This window comes from Lygodium microphyllum, chromosome 10, assembly GCF_053477565.2.
Source record: "Lygodium microphyllum isolate KBCC chromosome 10, Lygodium_microphyllum_v1.1.10, whole genome shotgun sequence".
Lineage (NCBI taxonomy): Eukaryota > Viridiplantae > Streptophyta > Polypodiopsida > Schizaeales > Lygodiaceae > Lygodium > Lygodium microphyllum.
In genome coordinates this window covers 59177216-59193614 of record NC_141144.1, presented here as the reverse complement: position 1 = coordinate 59193614, position 16399 = coordinate 59177216, and the positions used below count along the sequence as shown (strand labels likewise).

Sequence of the window (16399 nt, the reverse complement as noted above, 5' to 3'; positions counted from 1 at the left end):
GAAATAAATTTAATAAATCATTATATAGACAAATTAATGAAAAAGGATACAAATTCTGTTTCTATAGAGTTGTGACACCAATTTAATTATTGACCAGTTAGATTATTTTTCAGGGTATCAAAATAATTATTAGATTAATTTTCAGTATTTAAAGATTAAAAATTAATATTTAAATATTGATAATACTAAAAAAACCCTTTGGAAAGGCTACCACTTGTCAAAAATGCCCATGTAAGACTGAAAAACGTATTTAGAGGTTGGAAAGAGGCATTTTTGGTGTATTTAGCCTGCAAGAGTGAGGGAGGAGATGCTACTGGTTTGATTGGTAGCCATTGGAGGAACTTTTGAGGCAGCTAGGGACAGGAGAAGACCAATCAATAGCAGGTGACAGCATCTACAAGTTTTTGAGATAGGGCAGCTGCAGTAACTGACTGATTTTCTTCAGTTCTTTGCATCTACATGCTGTTTGGCAGGGCAGTATCTGTTTGGCAGGGCAGTATCTGCATTTGACTGATTTTTAGTCATTCTTCACGACAAAACTCTGAATTTTCTCTCTCTACAACTCTCTCTCTCATCTCCCAGCCATTTCACAGTCTTGCTTCGAAGATCTCAGCATTTGGATCCTTGGAGGCTGAGAAATTGCAAATTTCTCTACTGTAGACCCTAATTTACAGCAGAAATTAGGGTTTAGCAGCAGCCTCGAGAAGCGTGTCAAAAATTGGAAGCTCCAAGACTTGGATTTTTCAGGGCAGAAGGTGAATTTCTGCCAAATTCAAGTGGAGGACTAGCTAGCCATTGAATTTGGGGAATTTCCATCATCTATGAAGTGAGTGAAGGCCAATTTTAGTGCTTGAATTAAGGAGCAAAATAGATTGAAGACTTGCTGGTCACACCAATTTTGGGGCCAATCGGTTGTGCATTGTCCAAGATCAGTAGGTGAATTTGTATTTTTAGATTTGCATTTATTGTTTGCTGGTGTAATTAAGTTGTAATCAGGGATTTACCACCCATCCACAAAAGGAAGGCTGGTTACAAATACCATCGAGAAACAGTGATAGGCTCATCTTGCTGCGAAGAACACCGAGAAGCTTGCAACACTTATAAAGCACCTATTTGTGGAAGGGACTCCCTCTCACTAAGGAAAGGCGGGTGCTTCTTACCTGATGAAGAGAGCTCTCTCTTTGACAGCTCAATCCTTCGCGAGAGGAAACTTGAGGAGACGTGGAAGGGGCAGGATTACTCAATGATGAAGTAGTCGACAAAGGAGTCGTCAAGGGTGAAAGGGGAGAGGGTGAAGGGTTGGGAGGAGGGGTAGGAGTTGCAAACAAAGAAGGGATGCCAAGGGGTAACTTGGAAGGAAGCAAGCTTTCTCCTTGGATAGGGTGGTAAATAACTTGATTAAGCACTAATCACAACAACCATAAAATTCATGTAAATTGAAAATGCCAACTTTACCACTTTAATCTTGGACATTGGATATCCTATTGGCTGCAAAATTGACATCCCTTTAAGTATTTCTTTTCTTATATTGCAAATGGAAGGAGTACAATTGAGATTCTCTGATCTCCTCTCCTAATCCAAGTGCCTCTTACTCTTAAAACTGACCAGTAAGCCTCCAAACCGATTTGCCCTTTTGCTTGGGGATTGGCCTTCACCTTGCTCCTTGAAAGACAAATTCAGCTCCTAATTTGATATTGGCTAGCTAGGCTTTTGAATCTCCTTGAAATTCCTCAATATTAGCTGTTGGAATTTAAGTCCTAGACCCTCAATTTTGAGTATGTATCTCGAGGTGGCTGTCAAGATCCAAATTTCTATTATAAACTAGGGTTTACAACAAAGATTGATTAAAATCTCTTCCTTTGATGTCTCAAATTGTTGAAAAATGTTGGGATAACTTGAGAAATGTTTGGGGATGCGAGAGAATGTTGTAGAGAGAGAAATTTCCGAGTTTCATTGTGAGAAACGCTGAAAAGCTATTGTTGCCTTGCTCAAACAGCCCTGAAAGCTGTCATCTACAGCTTGGGACCACTAGAAAGATTGTTGTCTCCTCTTGTATGCTGTCATCTGTACTAAAAGGATCTTAAGGGCTACTATCACTTGCTCTTGGAGGGCTCTAAACTACTATCACATTTTGTAGGATTGATCCCTTGTGGTTACAAATTACATTAGCAATCTCTCCTTGCTTTGTAACAATCTCTTTCTCTCTCGTAATGGCTGGAATAGACTTTCACTAGCCCCTAAAAACGTTTTTCTCACTTGCATGGCCAAGTTTTGTTAAGTGGTAGCCTTCTAATGTCATTTTTCAGAATTATTCAACTTATTAAATTAATTTTTAAAATATTAATTGTGAACATTAATTCGATAATTATTCGAGTACTCAAAAAATTAATTGCACGAGCAAATAAGTGAAACCAAGCTTTCTCCTTGGATAGGGTGGTAAATAACTTGACTAAGCACTAATTATAATAAGTATAAAATTCATGTAAACTGAAAATATCAACTTTACCACTTTAATCTTGGACATTTGATATCTTGTTGGCTGCAAATTTGATACCTCTTTTGGTAAATTTTTTTCATATTGCAAATGGAAGGAGTACAATTGAGATTCTCTGATCTCTGCTAATCCAAGTGCCTCTTGCTGTCAAAACTGACCAACAAGTTTCCAAACCAATTTGCCTCTTTGCTTGGGGTTTGGCCTTCACCTTGCTCCTCGAAAGACAAGTTCAGCTCCCAATTTGATATTGACTAGCTAGCCTTTTGAATCTCCTTGAAATTCCTCAATATTAGTTGTTGGAATTCAAGTCTTAGGTCCTCAATTTTGAGTATGCATCTCGAGGTGGCTGTCAAAACCCAAATTTCTACTATAAACTAGGGTTTATAATAAAGATTGATTGAAATCTCTTCCTTTGATGTCTCAAACTGCTGAAAAATGTTGAGATAACTTGAGAAATGTTCGGGATGCAAGAGAATGTTGCAGAGAGAGAAATTTCCGAGTTTCATTGTGAGAAACGTTGAAAAGCTATTGCTGCCTTGCTCAAACAGCCCTGAAAGCTGTCATCTACAGCTGACCACTAGAAAGATTGCTGCCTCCTCTTGTATACTGTCATCTATACCAGAAGGACCTTAAGAGCTACTATCACTTGCTCTTGGAGGGCTCCAAACTACTATCATATTTTGTAGGATTGATCCTTGGTGGTTGCAAATTATATTAGCAATCTCTCCTTGCTTTGTAACAACCTCTTTCTCTCTCATAATGGCTGGAATAGACTTTCACTAGTCCCTAAAAACGTTTTTCTCACTTGCATGGCCAAGTTTTGTTAAGTGGTAGCTTTCTAATGTCATTTTTCAGCATTATTCAACTTATTAAATTAATTTTTAAAATATTAATTGTGAACATCAATTCAATAATTATTCCAGTGCTCAAAAAATTAATTGCACTAACAAATAAGTGAAATCATGCTTTCTCCTTGGATAGGGTGGTAAATAACTTGATTAAGCACTAATTACAACAAGCATAGAATTCATGTAAATTGAAAATGCTAACTTTACCACTTTAATCTTGGACATTGGATACCCTCTTGGCTGCAAAACTGGCACCCCTTTTGGTATTTCTTTTTCTTATATTGCAAATGGAAGAAGTACAATTGAGATCCTCTACGTCTTACCCAATAGGAATATTTTCAACTTGTTGTCCATGGTCTGAGCCTTGTCCAAGATCAAGCATTGCATATCCTTCATTTCTATGTGAATGTTATATTGAGAGGCATCATCACTGCTTGATTCATCTCACTATATGAAGACATATTACTGTAATTTCTCAGGTGAGAACAAAAATCAGCACTAGCATAAATCTTTGGCTTGCAATCAGGTGCCTTGGGCCCATCAAATCAAGGGATTGAGTGGTATCTTGGTGATGGAACCATGAAACCAACCTTCCTCCTCGGATAGGGTGGTAAATAACTTGATTAAGCACTAATTACAGCAAGCATAAAAGTCACGTAAACTTCAAATGCACACTTACCACTTTGATCTTGGACATTGAACACCTTGTTGACCATAAAACTAGCACCCCTTTTGGTAGATTTTTATCGTATATTGCAAATGGAAGAAGTACTGTCGAGATCCTCTGATCCTCCGCTAATCCAAGTGGCTTTTGCTGTCAAAACTGACCAACAAACCTCCAAATCAATGTTTTTTTTTTTTGTGTGTGTGTGTAAGAAAATAATAAGTGGATAACAAAATATGAGGTAATAGAAGTAGTAAAACTTGACCTGTAAAACGACTCTCGTCATTAAATGCATTCTTGGCAGAAGATGAGCTAGAACCATGAGATTTCGAGTAGGTGGTGTAAGATGATGGTGGGAAAGATGGTGGAGGTGGGTGTATTTGATAAGAGTAAGAGGGAGGGGGAAGAGGTGGGTAGGCGGAAGTAGGTTGTGAGTGTCTAATGAGTGCCGATTGATGCGAAGGCACTAGAACATGAATGTTTCCATAAGGTGCCGGTGTAGGTGGAGGCACTAGGACATGGTAGCCTTGTCCCAAGTAAGACTGGGATACAACAGTATGACTAGAAGGTTCACTAGGCAATGCCATGGAGGCAAATTGTGTAGGCAATTGATCCACAATCGGGAGAGACTGAGTGTGATACCCAGTTTGCAATGATCCCGAAAGTGTGTATGAGGTAGGGGAAACACTACCCAGCTGAGGGAAGGATGAGGTCCTAAAGGATGTGCCTATGTTTCCATAGCCCCCCGGTGTGATGTGCGGTGCGATATGAGGTGTCTGAAATGGAAATGTAAATGGTCTAAATGGAAGTGGTGAAGCAGTGGAAGAATGTGGTGGGATGGGTGGATTTTGAAAGTGAGGTGTATGAGGTGCATATTCTTTTTGCTCATTTTTATCATTTAAAGACTGAAAATAAAACTGTGAAGATAATGATACACCATGTAATGAAGTGAAAGGAACACCAAATTCGTTTTGATTATGTGAAGTAGACGGAAAAGAAGGAAGGGCAGAAGAAGAGGTACCTGACTTTTTCTTATAATCCCCGTGATGTGTGTTAACATACAAGAATTGGTCCTCAAGAGGACCTTTTCCGTAGTCAATAGACTGGACTCTTTCTTCCACATGATCTCTACCAGTATATAGCAAAAGAGAAGAGGTAAAAAAAGAAGGCACGAAAGACGAATCAAAAGTACCTTGCATTGGAGAGGACGGAAGAGTCTGAAAAAATGAAAAATACTCCGGATCTTGCTCTCCAAGAGGGGGGCCCATCTCTGATGGAGGTCTCGACAGCCCTGCAACATCATCGGACTTACACGCAACATATGAAGAGTGAAAATCATGCATACCTTCATTCAGAAGCTTTTCTTGAAGGGCAATCCTTTGGTCGAGCTCTTCAATCTTCTTTCGTCGATAGGCTATGATCAGTTTATATTCTTCAGAGGTCAGCTTGCATATCTTTTCTTCCATGTACGCAGATGTGTCTTCCACCACGTCGGAACTTTGTGGAGCAAGCTGATTGGCCCACTCTAGCTCGGTTCTCGGCATAGGCTGTTCTGGAGACAGAATCGGTGTTGATGTGTTCGAAGTCATTTGAACCTACTGTTGTTCTTACTTCTTGCGAAGAGCTCTCAGATCAAAGGCCTAGGTTTCTTAGAGAGTACCGGGCTCTGATACCATGTAAAGAAAATACCCTAACATAGAAGCATAAACAGAAACCGTACGACAAAGCACAGATTGATAAAAGAACACAGTTAGGGTTAGGGTTAGGGTAACTCAGAGACAATGAACACAGTTAATAAATGAAATGATATGACTACTAATAATACAATGCTCATGCAACAAACACACTATGCAATGAATGAATACTGAACCTTGAACTCCTGTATCTCAAGGATCATGGCAAGGGTAATGAGCTGGAGAGTATGTCGTACTCTGAACGGATCCCGAATTGCAGCAAGGCAGCCTCCGGATGTTGAACACTGGCAAATGCAGCAGTGAGAAGCTGGATCTGATGCAGACAATAGTGAGGAGAGAGAGACTAAAAACGCAGACAGGACAGCTTGCAGGAGAGAGAATGACTAAAAACGTAGATGTGAGGAGAGAGAAAACTGTAGACAACAACTGACAGGTGAGAGAAAGACTGCAGCGACTGCAGTAAGAGAGAAAATTGTTAGGGCGGTAGCTGAAGCCTGCAAACGCAGTAGTCTATTGATGTGGCAGGTTGTACGACAATAGTGCAAATGATCAGCAGTTAGTTGCCAGGCAGAAACAATAGCAATACTTAGGGATTTCTTATCCAGCAGGTGCAAATGCTTCAGATCTCGTTCTTGCAAGTTGAAGTGACTCGGATTGGGCTGGTGATGTGGACTACTAATGGTCTACTACAGGTTACCGTTTTACCTTGGGTACAGGTGTTATCTCTTGGAGTAGCAAGAAGCAACCCACGGTAGCCCTTTCCTCTATTGAGGTGAAGTATCGGGGTGCGTCGTCCACCACATGTGAGGTTGTGTGGTTTGGGAGATTGTTGGAAGAGTTTGGCTGCCCCTAGCCTCGTCCTACTCTTCTGCAGTGCGGCAACTAGAGTTGGATTGCCTTGGTGCGGAATCTTGTATTCTGTGCCCAGACGAAGTATATTGAGATCCATTATCACTTCAGTCGGGAGAAGCTTTTGGATGGGACCATCGATGTCGAGCACTGCAAGACGAAGGATAATCTTGCAGATTTGTTTACGAAGGCACTTTCCCAGACTCTTCTTTGGCAGGATTCCAGATCCCTCAATCTTTTGACCCGTCCAGGATCTGAGAGGGGGTGTTAGCATTTCCTGGACGGTCGTATGGTAGAGGACACGTCAGCAGTCAGACAGTTTACTCTCTGTGCAGGCAGCGTACAGGCGTCAAGTGGAACATTAGGTACATGCGCTACTTTTTATGGGTATTTGGACAGATTTTGCACTTTTTGAGGTGCAGTGCAGCCGACCTGCTGCTGGTGATTGCTCTTTTCCTGGCTATAAATAGCCAGCTCCTGGTGCACACTTCCGTTCATTCACTTCAGATTCTGGTCTTGAGATTTGTTGGCTGAGACAGATTGTGCTCGGGCTGTCGGAGATCGAGGTCATCAAGTCGGAGACACATGCAGATATTTCCTTTGCCCCTGTGTAATTTTCTGTACTCTTATACAACATACTACATTGCAGATTTTTTGCGTTTACACTGTCTCCTTCTCTCTCTTTGTCTCTGTCTCTGTCTCTGTCTCTCTCTCTCTCTCTTATGTTCACTCTCTCAGTCTATGTCCTACGCTTCCGCATCGCTGCACTCTGATATCATGCGTTTAAGCATCCAAGAAGGGTGGTACAATAGGACCGGAGGACAAAGAGTAACACACTTGCAGGTGTGTGTAAAGCACAATGTTAAAGGGTGGCATTTCTACTAACGATGTACCAGGGTGCAGAGTAGAATATTTCTGAGTATCTAGTGATTGCCCAAAACCTTGATGTGCCTCAAAGACAATGAATGCGAAGCACCAAACTCATACTCAAATGAAATAAAGGAAGGATTACATTGTGGAACATATCTTAACATAGAGTTTTCTTTAAACCATATCGGTACCAATTTGGGTCTCCATGGAGACTTGTAGTTGGTTCCTATATAATAGTAGTAGTAAATTGTAATATAGACAAAACAAAAAATGGATTATACCAATTTGCCATTGGGCTTGATTATGAAGAGTTTGAACTTTTGGTTGTGTCGTGAGTGGAGAGTCTTTCCTCAACTAAGCGGTAACCAATCTTGTTAGTAGAGTGCTCCTACTGAGATAAACCTTTTGAAGGATTATGAGGCGAAGAAGAGTTGGGACTCGATGAGTGATCCCTACAAGAAAGGTTAGTAGGAGTGTTATCCTCCAAATCAAGACCATAATGCCTTTGCAGGGACTCCATTAAAGGAGTAGCTAGAGAAAGCATCAGAGGATCTGAAGATGGAGTCGTTTGAGTAATCGTGAATTAGATACATGTCATTCACGTATCTCGCACAAAACCAAGCACTCCATGATAGCCACTGGATACTCTGGCCATGACTAAAACACAAAGACTTAGACAGTGACGTGCAAAACTAAAACGCAAAATGCAAACATAAAAACGCAAACGCAAATAGTGAAGAATAAGAACTCTAAAGTGAATGAATCAATATTAGAAATGAATTAGAGAATGTATAGAATGGTTAAGGGCAAAGTTGTCCAATGGCGGGTGGCTCTCGTGGGAGCGGGCTAATGGAGGCGTTGATGTGTATCACCTATTGGAGATGGATCCCGAGTGTTCCAATCACCAATCAGAGTAGAGGCTGATGAATAAAAGTATTGAAAACACAAAAACGACCTGATGTAGATGATGGAAGTTGATCATTGGGTGGTAGTGGGAGGTTGGGCGATAGCTATAGACCACATAGTAGCAATTGTTGGGGGCTAGACAACTAATAGAAAAGGGCTGATGGGATGAAATCTCCAAGATAAGAAGTGGGACAGATTGGTGGGCAGCCTATCTATTTATAGATGTGGAAGGATCCTCCCAAATTAGGGTTTTACATGTGGGGCATAGAAACTCTCTAGAACCGTTCCTTGTTTAATTAAACTTTTGATAATTTATTATTTTGGGGTTGTTTTAAAGAGCTAATCAGTGGGCAATGAAGTTTAAGCTCAATACAATGAGTAATCCTTTAGGGTTAGTGAAAGATATGGGTTGCTGAGGCTGTTTATGTGGCACATATCTAGCACCAATTGTGCGAGGAGGAGTAGAAGGGGTAGTAGTGGGAGGCATAACCCTAGTGGATAATCCAACAGGAGTGGATGTAGTTGCAGCAGTTTGCTGTGGTTTTCTAGGTGGGAGAACCTGGACCTTGGTATGACACTCCTTGTTCACATGGCTCGATCTTTGATAGTGTGTGCAAAACCTATTGTTTTTAGAGAGTTATTGCGAAATGGGTTTAGATTCTCTAGTTCTGTCTAAGGAAGGGGTGCTATCCCTATTTTGAGTTTCCTTCGCATCTTGAGAGTTCTTGCCACCTTCGGTTTTTCCTTGCAAAGAAGAGGCAACCAGCCCTCTCTTTGAATAAGAGTGTGGGAGGAATTCTTGTTTGGTCATGCAGTCTTGTGTAATGCAATAACTGACATTCGAATTCATAGAAGGTTGGCAATCAGGGTGATGAGAGGATGCATTGGATGAAGTGGAAGTACTTTTCAAGAAGCTTGTTAAAAAAAAAAGATTGTCATTTGACACTAGTGAGCTAGTGGTGGCAAGCTTAGCAAGTAAATGTCTACATTCAACGAGTTGACTTTTAGACCATCCCTTTCCTTAATGGAAATCTCTTGAAGCTCAAAGTCAAGATTGATATGTCAAGTGCGATCTTGCGCAGCATAGTGGTCAATGAGATGATTTCAATGCTTAGATACAAGGGAAAAATGTTGTAACTAAGAGAGGAACTTATGAAGCAACCCTTGCATTAGCTCAACAATGGTTGTGGTATTGCGGGCTCTCCATTGACAGATGTAATCAGGGTAAGTCAATCAAAGGTTCAACATAGGCTCTCCATTGACAGATGTAATCAGGGTAAGTCAATCAAAGGTTCAACAAAGGCTCCATTGACAGATGTAATCAGGGTAAGTCAAAGGTTCAACATAGGCTCTAGACAAACAACTAGGTCCCAAAGAGCCTAAGATTCAAGCACTTGTTGCATAAAGTTCGACCAAGTGGTGAAATTGGATCTATTAAAACAAGTCTTATCTGTGAATGCATTCTTGGCCGTACCAATAGGAGTGGTAGTGCCATAAGATGGGTAAGGTGAGTAGGGTGGGTAGGGTAGTTGAGTGGAGTACACTTGGGAAGTAATCCTAGTATGCCCACTATGCATGCGTGAAGTGTGCAGAGTGGATTCAAAAGTGGGATGGATTGACTAGGTTTGGGCATGGTGATCGCATGAGTAGCCCATGGAGGAGGGATAGGGACACGTGGGGTAGAGGATGGAAATCCTTTGTGGGAGTGACCTATGGAGTACATGAAGGCGCACCATAAGTAGAGGATGGAAATCTTGCATTTGAGAGGCCGATATATGAGGAGGTGAGTGTTGAGGGGGATAACCATCACTGCCATTCCAGGATGAACAGATGTGCTCACTTATAGGTGTGGTAGGGATGGCATTCCCCCTAATGATGTACCGGAGTGCAAAGTTGCATTCACTTGAGACTAGGTGACATGGGGTGTAGAGACAGATGAGGAAATAGGAGCAAAGATGGAAGACTCAACTCCCAGCGTGCTGAATGCACAAGTGGAGTGAAATCCTAGATTATTGGATGCAAAAGAAAGAGATCTAGGAGATGTGGGTCGAGTGGGAGGGAAATGTGAAAGAGAAATGCTAACTCTATGCACAAAAAGAAACAAAAGATACAGTTCCAAGTATACTTGTATATGTATATTTGCATCTAGAGTCTCCTTAAAATTGACATACTAAAAATTGTTCGGATTTTGCACACCAAAAGGAGAAATAAGGGAGGGTTTTGATTCATAGGACACAAAGGGGTTATACGAACCCCATACTAGGTTTGGCTGAGATGATGAATATGGTTTGCCAATCATCCCAAAATTTGTATGTCTCCTTGATCGGAGAGGTGGCTAGCCTCACCAACTAGTTCGGATGTAGTAGAAAAGATAGTAGAAGGGAGATAAGTTGAACCATACTTGTGCATGAAATCTTTTAACTCCTCATCTATCATGAAGTCCGGGAAAGGAGAAGAAAGTGAAGGTGAACGTGAAGTGTCATCTTCCTCATCGAGTCCATAGTGCCTCCTTAGGGCTTGGAGTGATGGAGAAGCTTGATAAGACATCCCAAGGAGTCAGAGACATTGTGAATTGGTTAGGTGTCATCCATATTTCTCGCACAAAATCATGCCTCCACAATACCACAGGATACTCTTTAAAAGGGCACCGATTTTGATACTATGTGAAGATACAGTAGGTTTTGCATAGAGCAAACATAGAATGTACAAGCATGATTGAAACAAAATAACTCAAGAAAGAAGTAATGCAATAAATGCAAAATGCAAAACATAAAATGCAAAAACACAAACACAAATAGAGAAGAAAGAGAACTCTGAAGTGAATAAATGAATGCTGTAAATGAAGGGTAGAGCTGTAAATGAAGGAAAGAATATACAATGAAGTGAATAAATGAATGCTGTAAATGAAGGGTAGAGCTGTCCATCAGCTGGTGGCTCTCGTGGGAGCAGGATGAGGGAGGTGTCGCTGTGTGTTGTCCCACTGGAGATGGATCCGGAGTGCACTAACCACCAATCAGAGCAAAGGCTGATGAAGAAAAGTGCTGAAAACACTAATATGGCCTGTTGCAGATGCAAACACAAATCAGGCTAATGCTAGCAGAAGGACAGGAGGCTGGAAACTAGAATGCAGTAGTCTCTAGGACTGGAATTGGTAAATGCATCAATGTGACCACCTGAAGACGATGGCGGCTGATCACGGGCAGCAGTGGAAGGCTGGGCGACAGTTGTAGATCACATGGTAGCAGTTACTAGGGGTTGGACAGCTGGTGGAAGAGGGATGATGGTTGAAACCTACAAGACCAGACATGGGGCTGAATGGTGGTCAGCCTATCTATTTATAGGTGTAGAACTATTCTCCCAAATTAGGGTTTTGCTTGTGGGACATAGAAACTCTCTAGGATTGTGGAAGAGGGATGATGGCTGAAACCTGCAAGACAATACATGAGGCTGAATGGTGGTCAGCCTATCTATTTATAGTTGTAGAAGGATTCTCCCAAATTAGGGTTTTGCATGTGGGACACAAAAACTCTCTAGAACTGTGCATAATTTAATGAAGCTTTTGGTAATTTACATATTTTGGGCTTTTTTTAAAGAGCTAATCAGTTTGGAATATTTTTAAAGGTCAACGCTAGGCAGCTCCCATATCAAAGCAGTTGGCTAGGACAAGGTACAGACTGATGACATCATATATGTGAGGCAGACACGAGTGTTGCTTGGTTAGACTGCTATGTGGCAGCTGATTGGCCGTTCAGACGGTAGGTCAGTCAGTCAAGTTGCATAGATTGGATTGTGTTGGCCACCTATCCAAAGCAACCTCCTCAGCTTCAAGGATCAATAGTCTTCATTGACTTCTTGGCTGGTGTCACACCTTTAGTGGATGATCACTCAAAATTATTCTTTGTGATTAAAGGCTGAGTAGTGATTGGTTTAGGATAAGACAAGTGTTGTACCTAGTGGTAGGAATGCGGCAGATTGCAATGGGCTGGAGTGTGGTGTGGATTTGCTGTTGGCATCCTTTACCCCTATATACATCATTACTACTTCTGTATTACATGCGCAATGAAGTTTCAAGATATATGATAGCTGCTTCTTACTTGTGTGAAGAGGGTGCCTCTGCATCAGAAGTCCGATCTAGGTTTTTTTCGTACTAGAATTCCATCAGTTGCTTTCAGCCAGAGGCAAAGCTGTTTGGACCTGTTCCAGCCATTTTGAGGAGGATTTTCATGACAGATTCTCTATAGAGTTTGGTAAGGCTGTTTCCTTTCTTTTCAGCCTGACAATACCATGTTTCAGATCTGATTCAGGCTTCTGGGGCCTTGAGGTGTCTTCTTAGGAGGACTTGATTGTATTAGAGTTAGAGATTATGTAAGGAGGATCTGTTGATCCTATTATCTTGTTTTCTTGCGATGCCATGAATCACATGCTCTCATCCACTGAGCTACAGGCTCCACCTACACTGGATCCGCCATTCCAGGAGCCCTGTTGAGAAGAGAGCTTCCCAACATCCTAATTGGGAGACCCAATGGGGAGAGAGTTTTCTTTCCAATCTGCTGTGTAAGTCCTGCCCATTGTATTGTAGTGTGCTGTGTCTCTAATGTCCAGGTCTTCTCTGTTCTCTCTTTCCTTTCAGTCCGTTTTGTGATTGTTAATCTGATCAGCAGTATTCTGTGTGTCTCCAGTGTCCAGGTTTTCTGCGTTCTCTTCTTCCTTTAGTTCTTTTTGTGATTTATTTTAGTATATTTTCAGGTCCCAGGAGAATCATGTTTTTTGTGCAACCCTTGTCAAGTTACATCATCTGGTTATTTCTCATTTCAAAGTATATTGATTGTTTTTATCTCGTTAATTTCATGCTCACCAGAATTGTACAACTGCAGCTTCACAAGTTTAGAGAGGAGCTTCGCAACCGTTCAAGAGTGCTAAAGCGGCTTGGTCATATTAATGCTGATGGTGTAGTACAATTGAAGGGTCGTGCTGCATGCCTGATAGACACCGCAGATGAGCTTCTCGTCACTGAGCTGATGTTCAATGGTATGACATACAACTGAGCTTCTAAGATTTTTGGTAGGATTTTAAAGGTTGTATATATACTTTGAACTTGAAGATCTCATCATTTTCTTCTCCAGGTTTGTTCAATGAGCTTGATCATCATCAACTGGTAGCTCTTTCAAGCTGCTTTTTGCCACTAGAGAAATCAAACGAGCAGGTTCATTTGAAAAACGAACTTGCAATGCCACTTCGCAGGATGCAAGACACTGCTAGGAGAATTGCTGAGGTACATGGTCTTTAGCCCTGGGATGCATATTGGATTTGAGATGATTAGGACTAGAATGAAAATTCTAACTCCTGCTGTTCTTTCTACTCAAGATCCAACGTGAGTGCAAATTGGATATTGATACTGAAGAATACGTGCAAAACTTTAAACCATTCCTGATGGATGTGATATACAGCTGGTCCAAGGTTTGGGCTAAAACTACTTTCAATCGATTTGGATACCTTTGTTGTGTGTATTCTCCCAGTTACTGGTGCATAATCTTTTTCTGTGGTACAACAGGGTGCAACATTTGCTGAAATTTGCTCCTTGACTGATATTTTTGAGGGCAGTATCATTCGTGTGGCAAGGAGACTGGAAGAGTTCCTGAATCAGGTAAAGGGCTAGCCTTATTGTGCACTAAATTGAGGTGTTGTTCTGTCTGGTCTATTCTGCTAGGGTGCTAGTTCTTTACTAACAATAATTTGTCACTATTCAAGCTGCGGGAGGCTGCACGTGCCATCGGAGACTCTGGTTTAGAAGAAAAATTTGCTGCTGGTAGTGAAAGCATACGACGGGGAATTATTTTTGCAAACTCCTTGTATCTGTAGTTTATCTAGCATGGTTCTGACAACACCCTCTCACAAGACCTGGCAAGCAAAACGTTCGTTGGATGCACGACACTGGTGTGATTTTGAAGGAGTCCACCTGCTCCACACAGCCTTCCTATTTCAAGTAGGTCCCTGTCATTTTATCAGTCAGATGATTACATGATCTTAGAGTATCTGTTCTGGAATGCAAAGCTTTCCATCTGCTCAATTCTATCTGATCTTCTTAATCCCCCCCACAAGCTTTGAGGAACTCAACTAACTTTTGCTTTGTAAAATGATGCTCTCTTTTTTTTTTTTGTGGTAAAAGATAATTGTATTAATTACGAAAAAAAGGTACAAGTTTACATGATTACAAGATACACGAGGGCAACTAGCCAACGTGTGTAAAATCCCAGTACGAAGCCACGAAAGAGTTACACAAGTCATGGCAAAGACGCAGAGGAAATTGCCATATGCCAGGGAAGTAAGTCCTCCCGAGGGAGCAAGTCCGAGTGCCGAATGAGATCTATCTGCCAATGCAAGAGACCTTTAAGCCTGGCAATGTGTCCCGGTACATTAGAGGCCGAATAAAAAAGAAAGGCATTCCGAGTGGTCCAATTGTGCTAGCATCCCCAATATCTAAAAAAGTGGAATAAGATTTTCATATGCAACTGTGCCAGTGTGGGGTATTTTGGGCGCACAAAAACCCAATCGAAAGGGGTTAGTGAGAACCCCACCACAGCTCGCCAAACCTGTGACAAGAGCGACCGGATATTCTTAGCAAGCGGGCAAGAAATAAATCGATGATGGGCCGATTCCACAGTAGTGGTGCAGAAGAAACAATTGCCGTTAGAGATTCGATGCTTGGAAAGGACCGAGGCAAGAGGAAGACCATCCATCATCACCCTCCAAAGAAACACAAGGCATTTGAAAGGTGTCTTATTCAACTAGCCCTCCATCACCGTTGCCTTCCACCATGACTGAGATTTCCGCAATCCCTATACAGTATTAGCTTTAACAACCAGCCATTGATGATCTTTAATCAGAAGATGGTACACCTGATTAGTTGAGGCCTTTTCCAAACTCAAGCGACCTGCAAGGTCCCAGTCCGGCCAAGGACGATCGATAGCAAGGGCAGGAAAGGGTTGCCTGCTCTGAAGCACTAACAAAAGCAGTTTCCATAAATCACGGTATCCACGAGGGATTTTGAAAAGTCTCCTGGCAGTACGAAACGATATGAAGACATTATGATTGGCAAGGGTGGCTTCCGCAAGTAAAGTCACATCCAAATGGGTCATGTGGTTAAATTTGGTATGAGCTCATGTTTGTCTTCCCATGAAAGTAATCTCGAGACTGCCAACAATTCCAGTTGAAAAGAGTTAGTATGCAAGCAGTTCTCCGTTGGATGCCAACGCGCCTTTTGGAGCACCACTTTCCAGGAGCCGACCAAATGAACTAACAGGGATGAGGACGGATTGGAAAACCGAGAGTCTGCATTAAGGACATGCTACCAGGAGCTCCGAAGTTGTGTATTACCATACCGAAGCTCGCTGTCCTCAAGAAAATAACGGGCTATAATGGCCCACGGGTGATGATCCACACACATGGCACGAAAAAGAGACCAACGAAGTGTCAGCATATGAGTTTCGGCATCCAAAATAGCTCCACTACCCAGTCGTTTGGGGGTACATGTATGTGACCACGAAATCCACGAAATACCTGTATGCAATGAATCCTTCTTCCATAACATGAAACGAATGGGACGAGTGAGAGCATTCAAAGTAGTAGGAGTCCACGACAACAATGGCAAGAAATATGTAAGCATTGGCAGCATAATTGTTTGAGCCACTTTGAGGCGAACATGGAAGGGCTATGCTTGCAACTTCCAATACATAAACTTAGCTGCCAGTTTCTGTGAAATCCACTCTAGTAGTTGCTTTGGCCGAACATCAACATCCAAAGGGTACCCAAGATGCTTGACAATGGAACCACGGGGAACAACCTGACCCTGCCAGCCTAATGACTGTAAATTAGACTCCGTGCAACTGAGGATGTCTGATTTGAAAGCATTGCTATGAAGACTAGAAGCATAATGCCTTGTGAATGTTGTCCTTGTCCGCACGCAAAATCATAAAGCTATCATCAGCCAAAGATTGGCTAATGAAGTGCTGTCCCAAAGGAAGAGACAATCCGGCCATCTACGTAGAAGCTGCCATTGAAGATAACATTGAAATAA

General features: G+C 41.8%; 1 protein-coding gene across 2 annotated transcripts in view; it reads left to right on the top strand.

Annotated features, from left to right (window-relative positions):
- The window catches only part of HEN2 (RNA helicase, ATP-dependent, SK12/DOB1 protein), a 31996-nt gene extending 16631 nt beyond the window's left edge, over positions 1 to 15365 (top strand). The window contains exons 10-14 of one of the 2 annotated variants that reach the window (XM_087686304.1): positions 13200 to 13353; positions 13449 to 13597; positions 13690 to 13782; positions 13877 to 13969; positions 14074 to 15365. In XM_087686304.1, coding sequence (XP_087542430.1) covers positions 13200 to 13353; positions 13449 to 13597; positions 13690 to 13782; positions 13877 to 13969; positions 14074 to 14184 — 600 coding nt within the window. In that variant the 3' untranslated portion in view covers positions 14185 to 15365. The remainder of the gene's footprint in view (positions 1 to 13199; positions 13354 to 13448; positions 13598 to 13689; positions 13783 to 13876; positions 13970 to 14073) is intronic. The other variant, XM_087686303.1, reaches the window with a different exon arrangement.
- The last annotated feature ends 1034 nt before the right edge of the window (positions 15366 to 16399 follow it).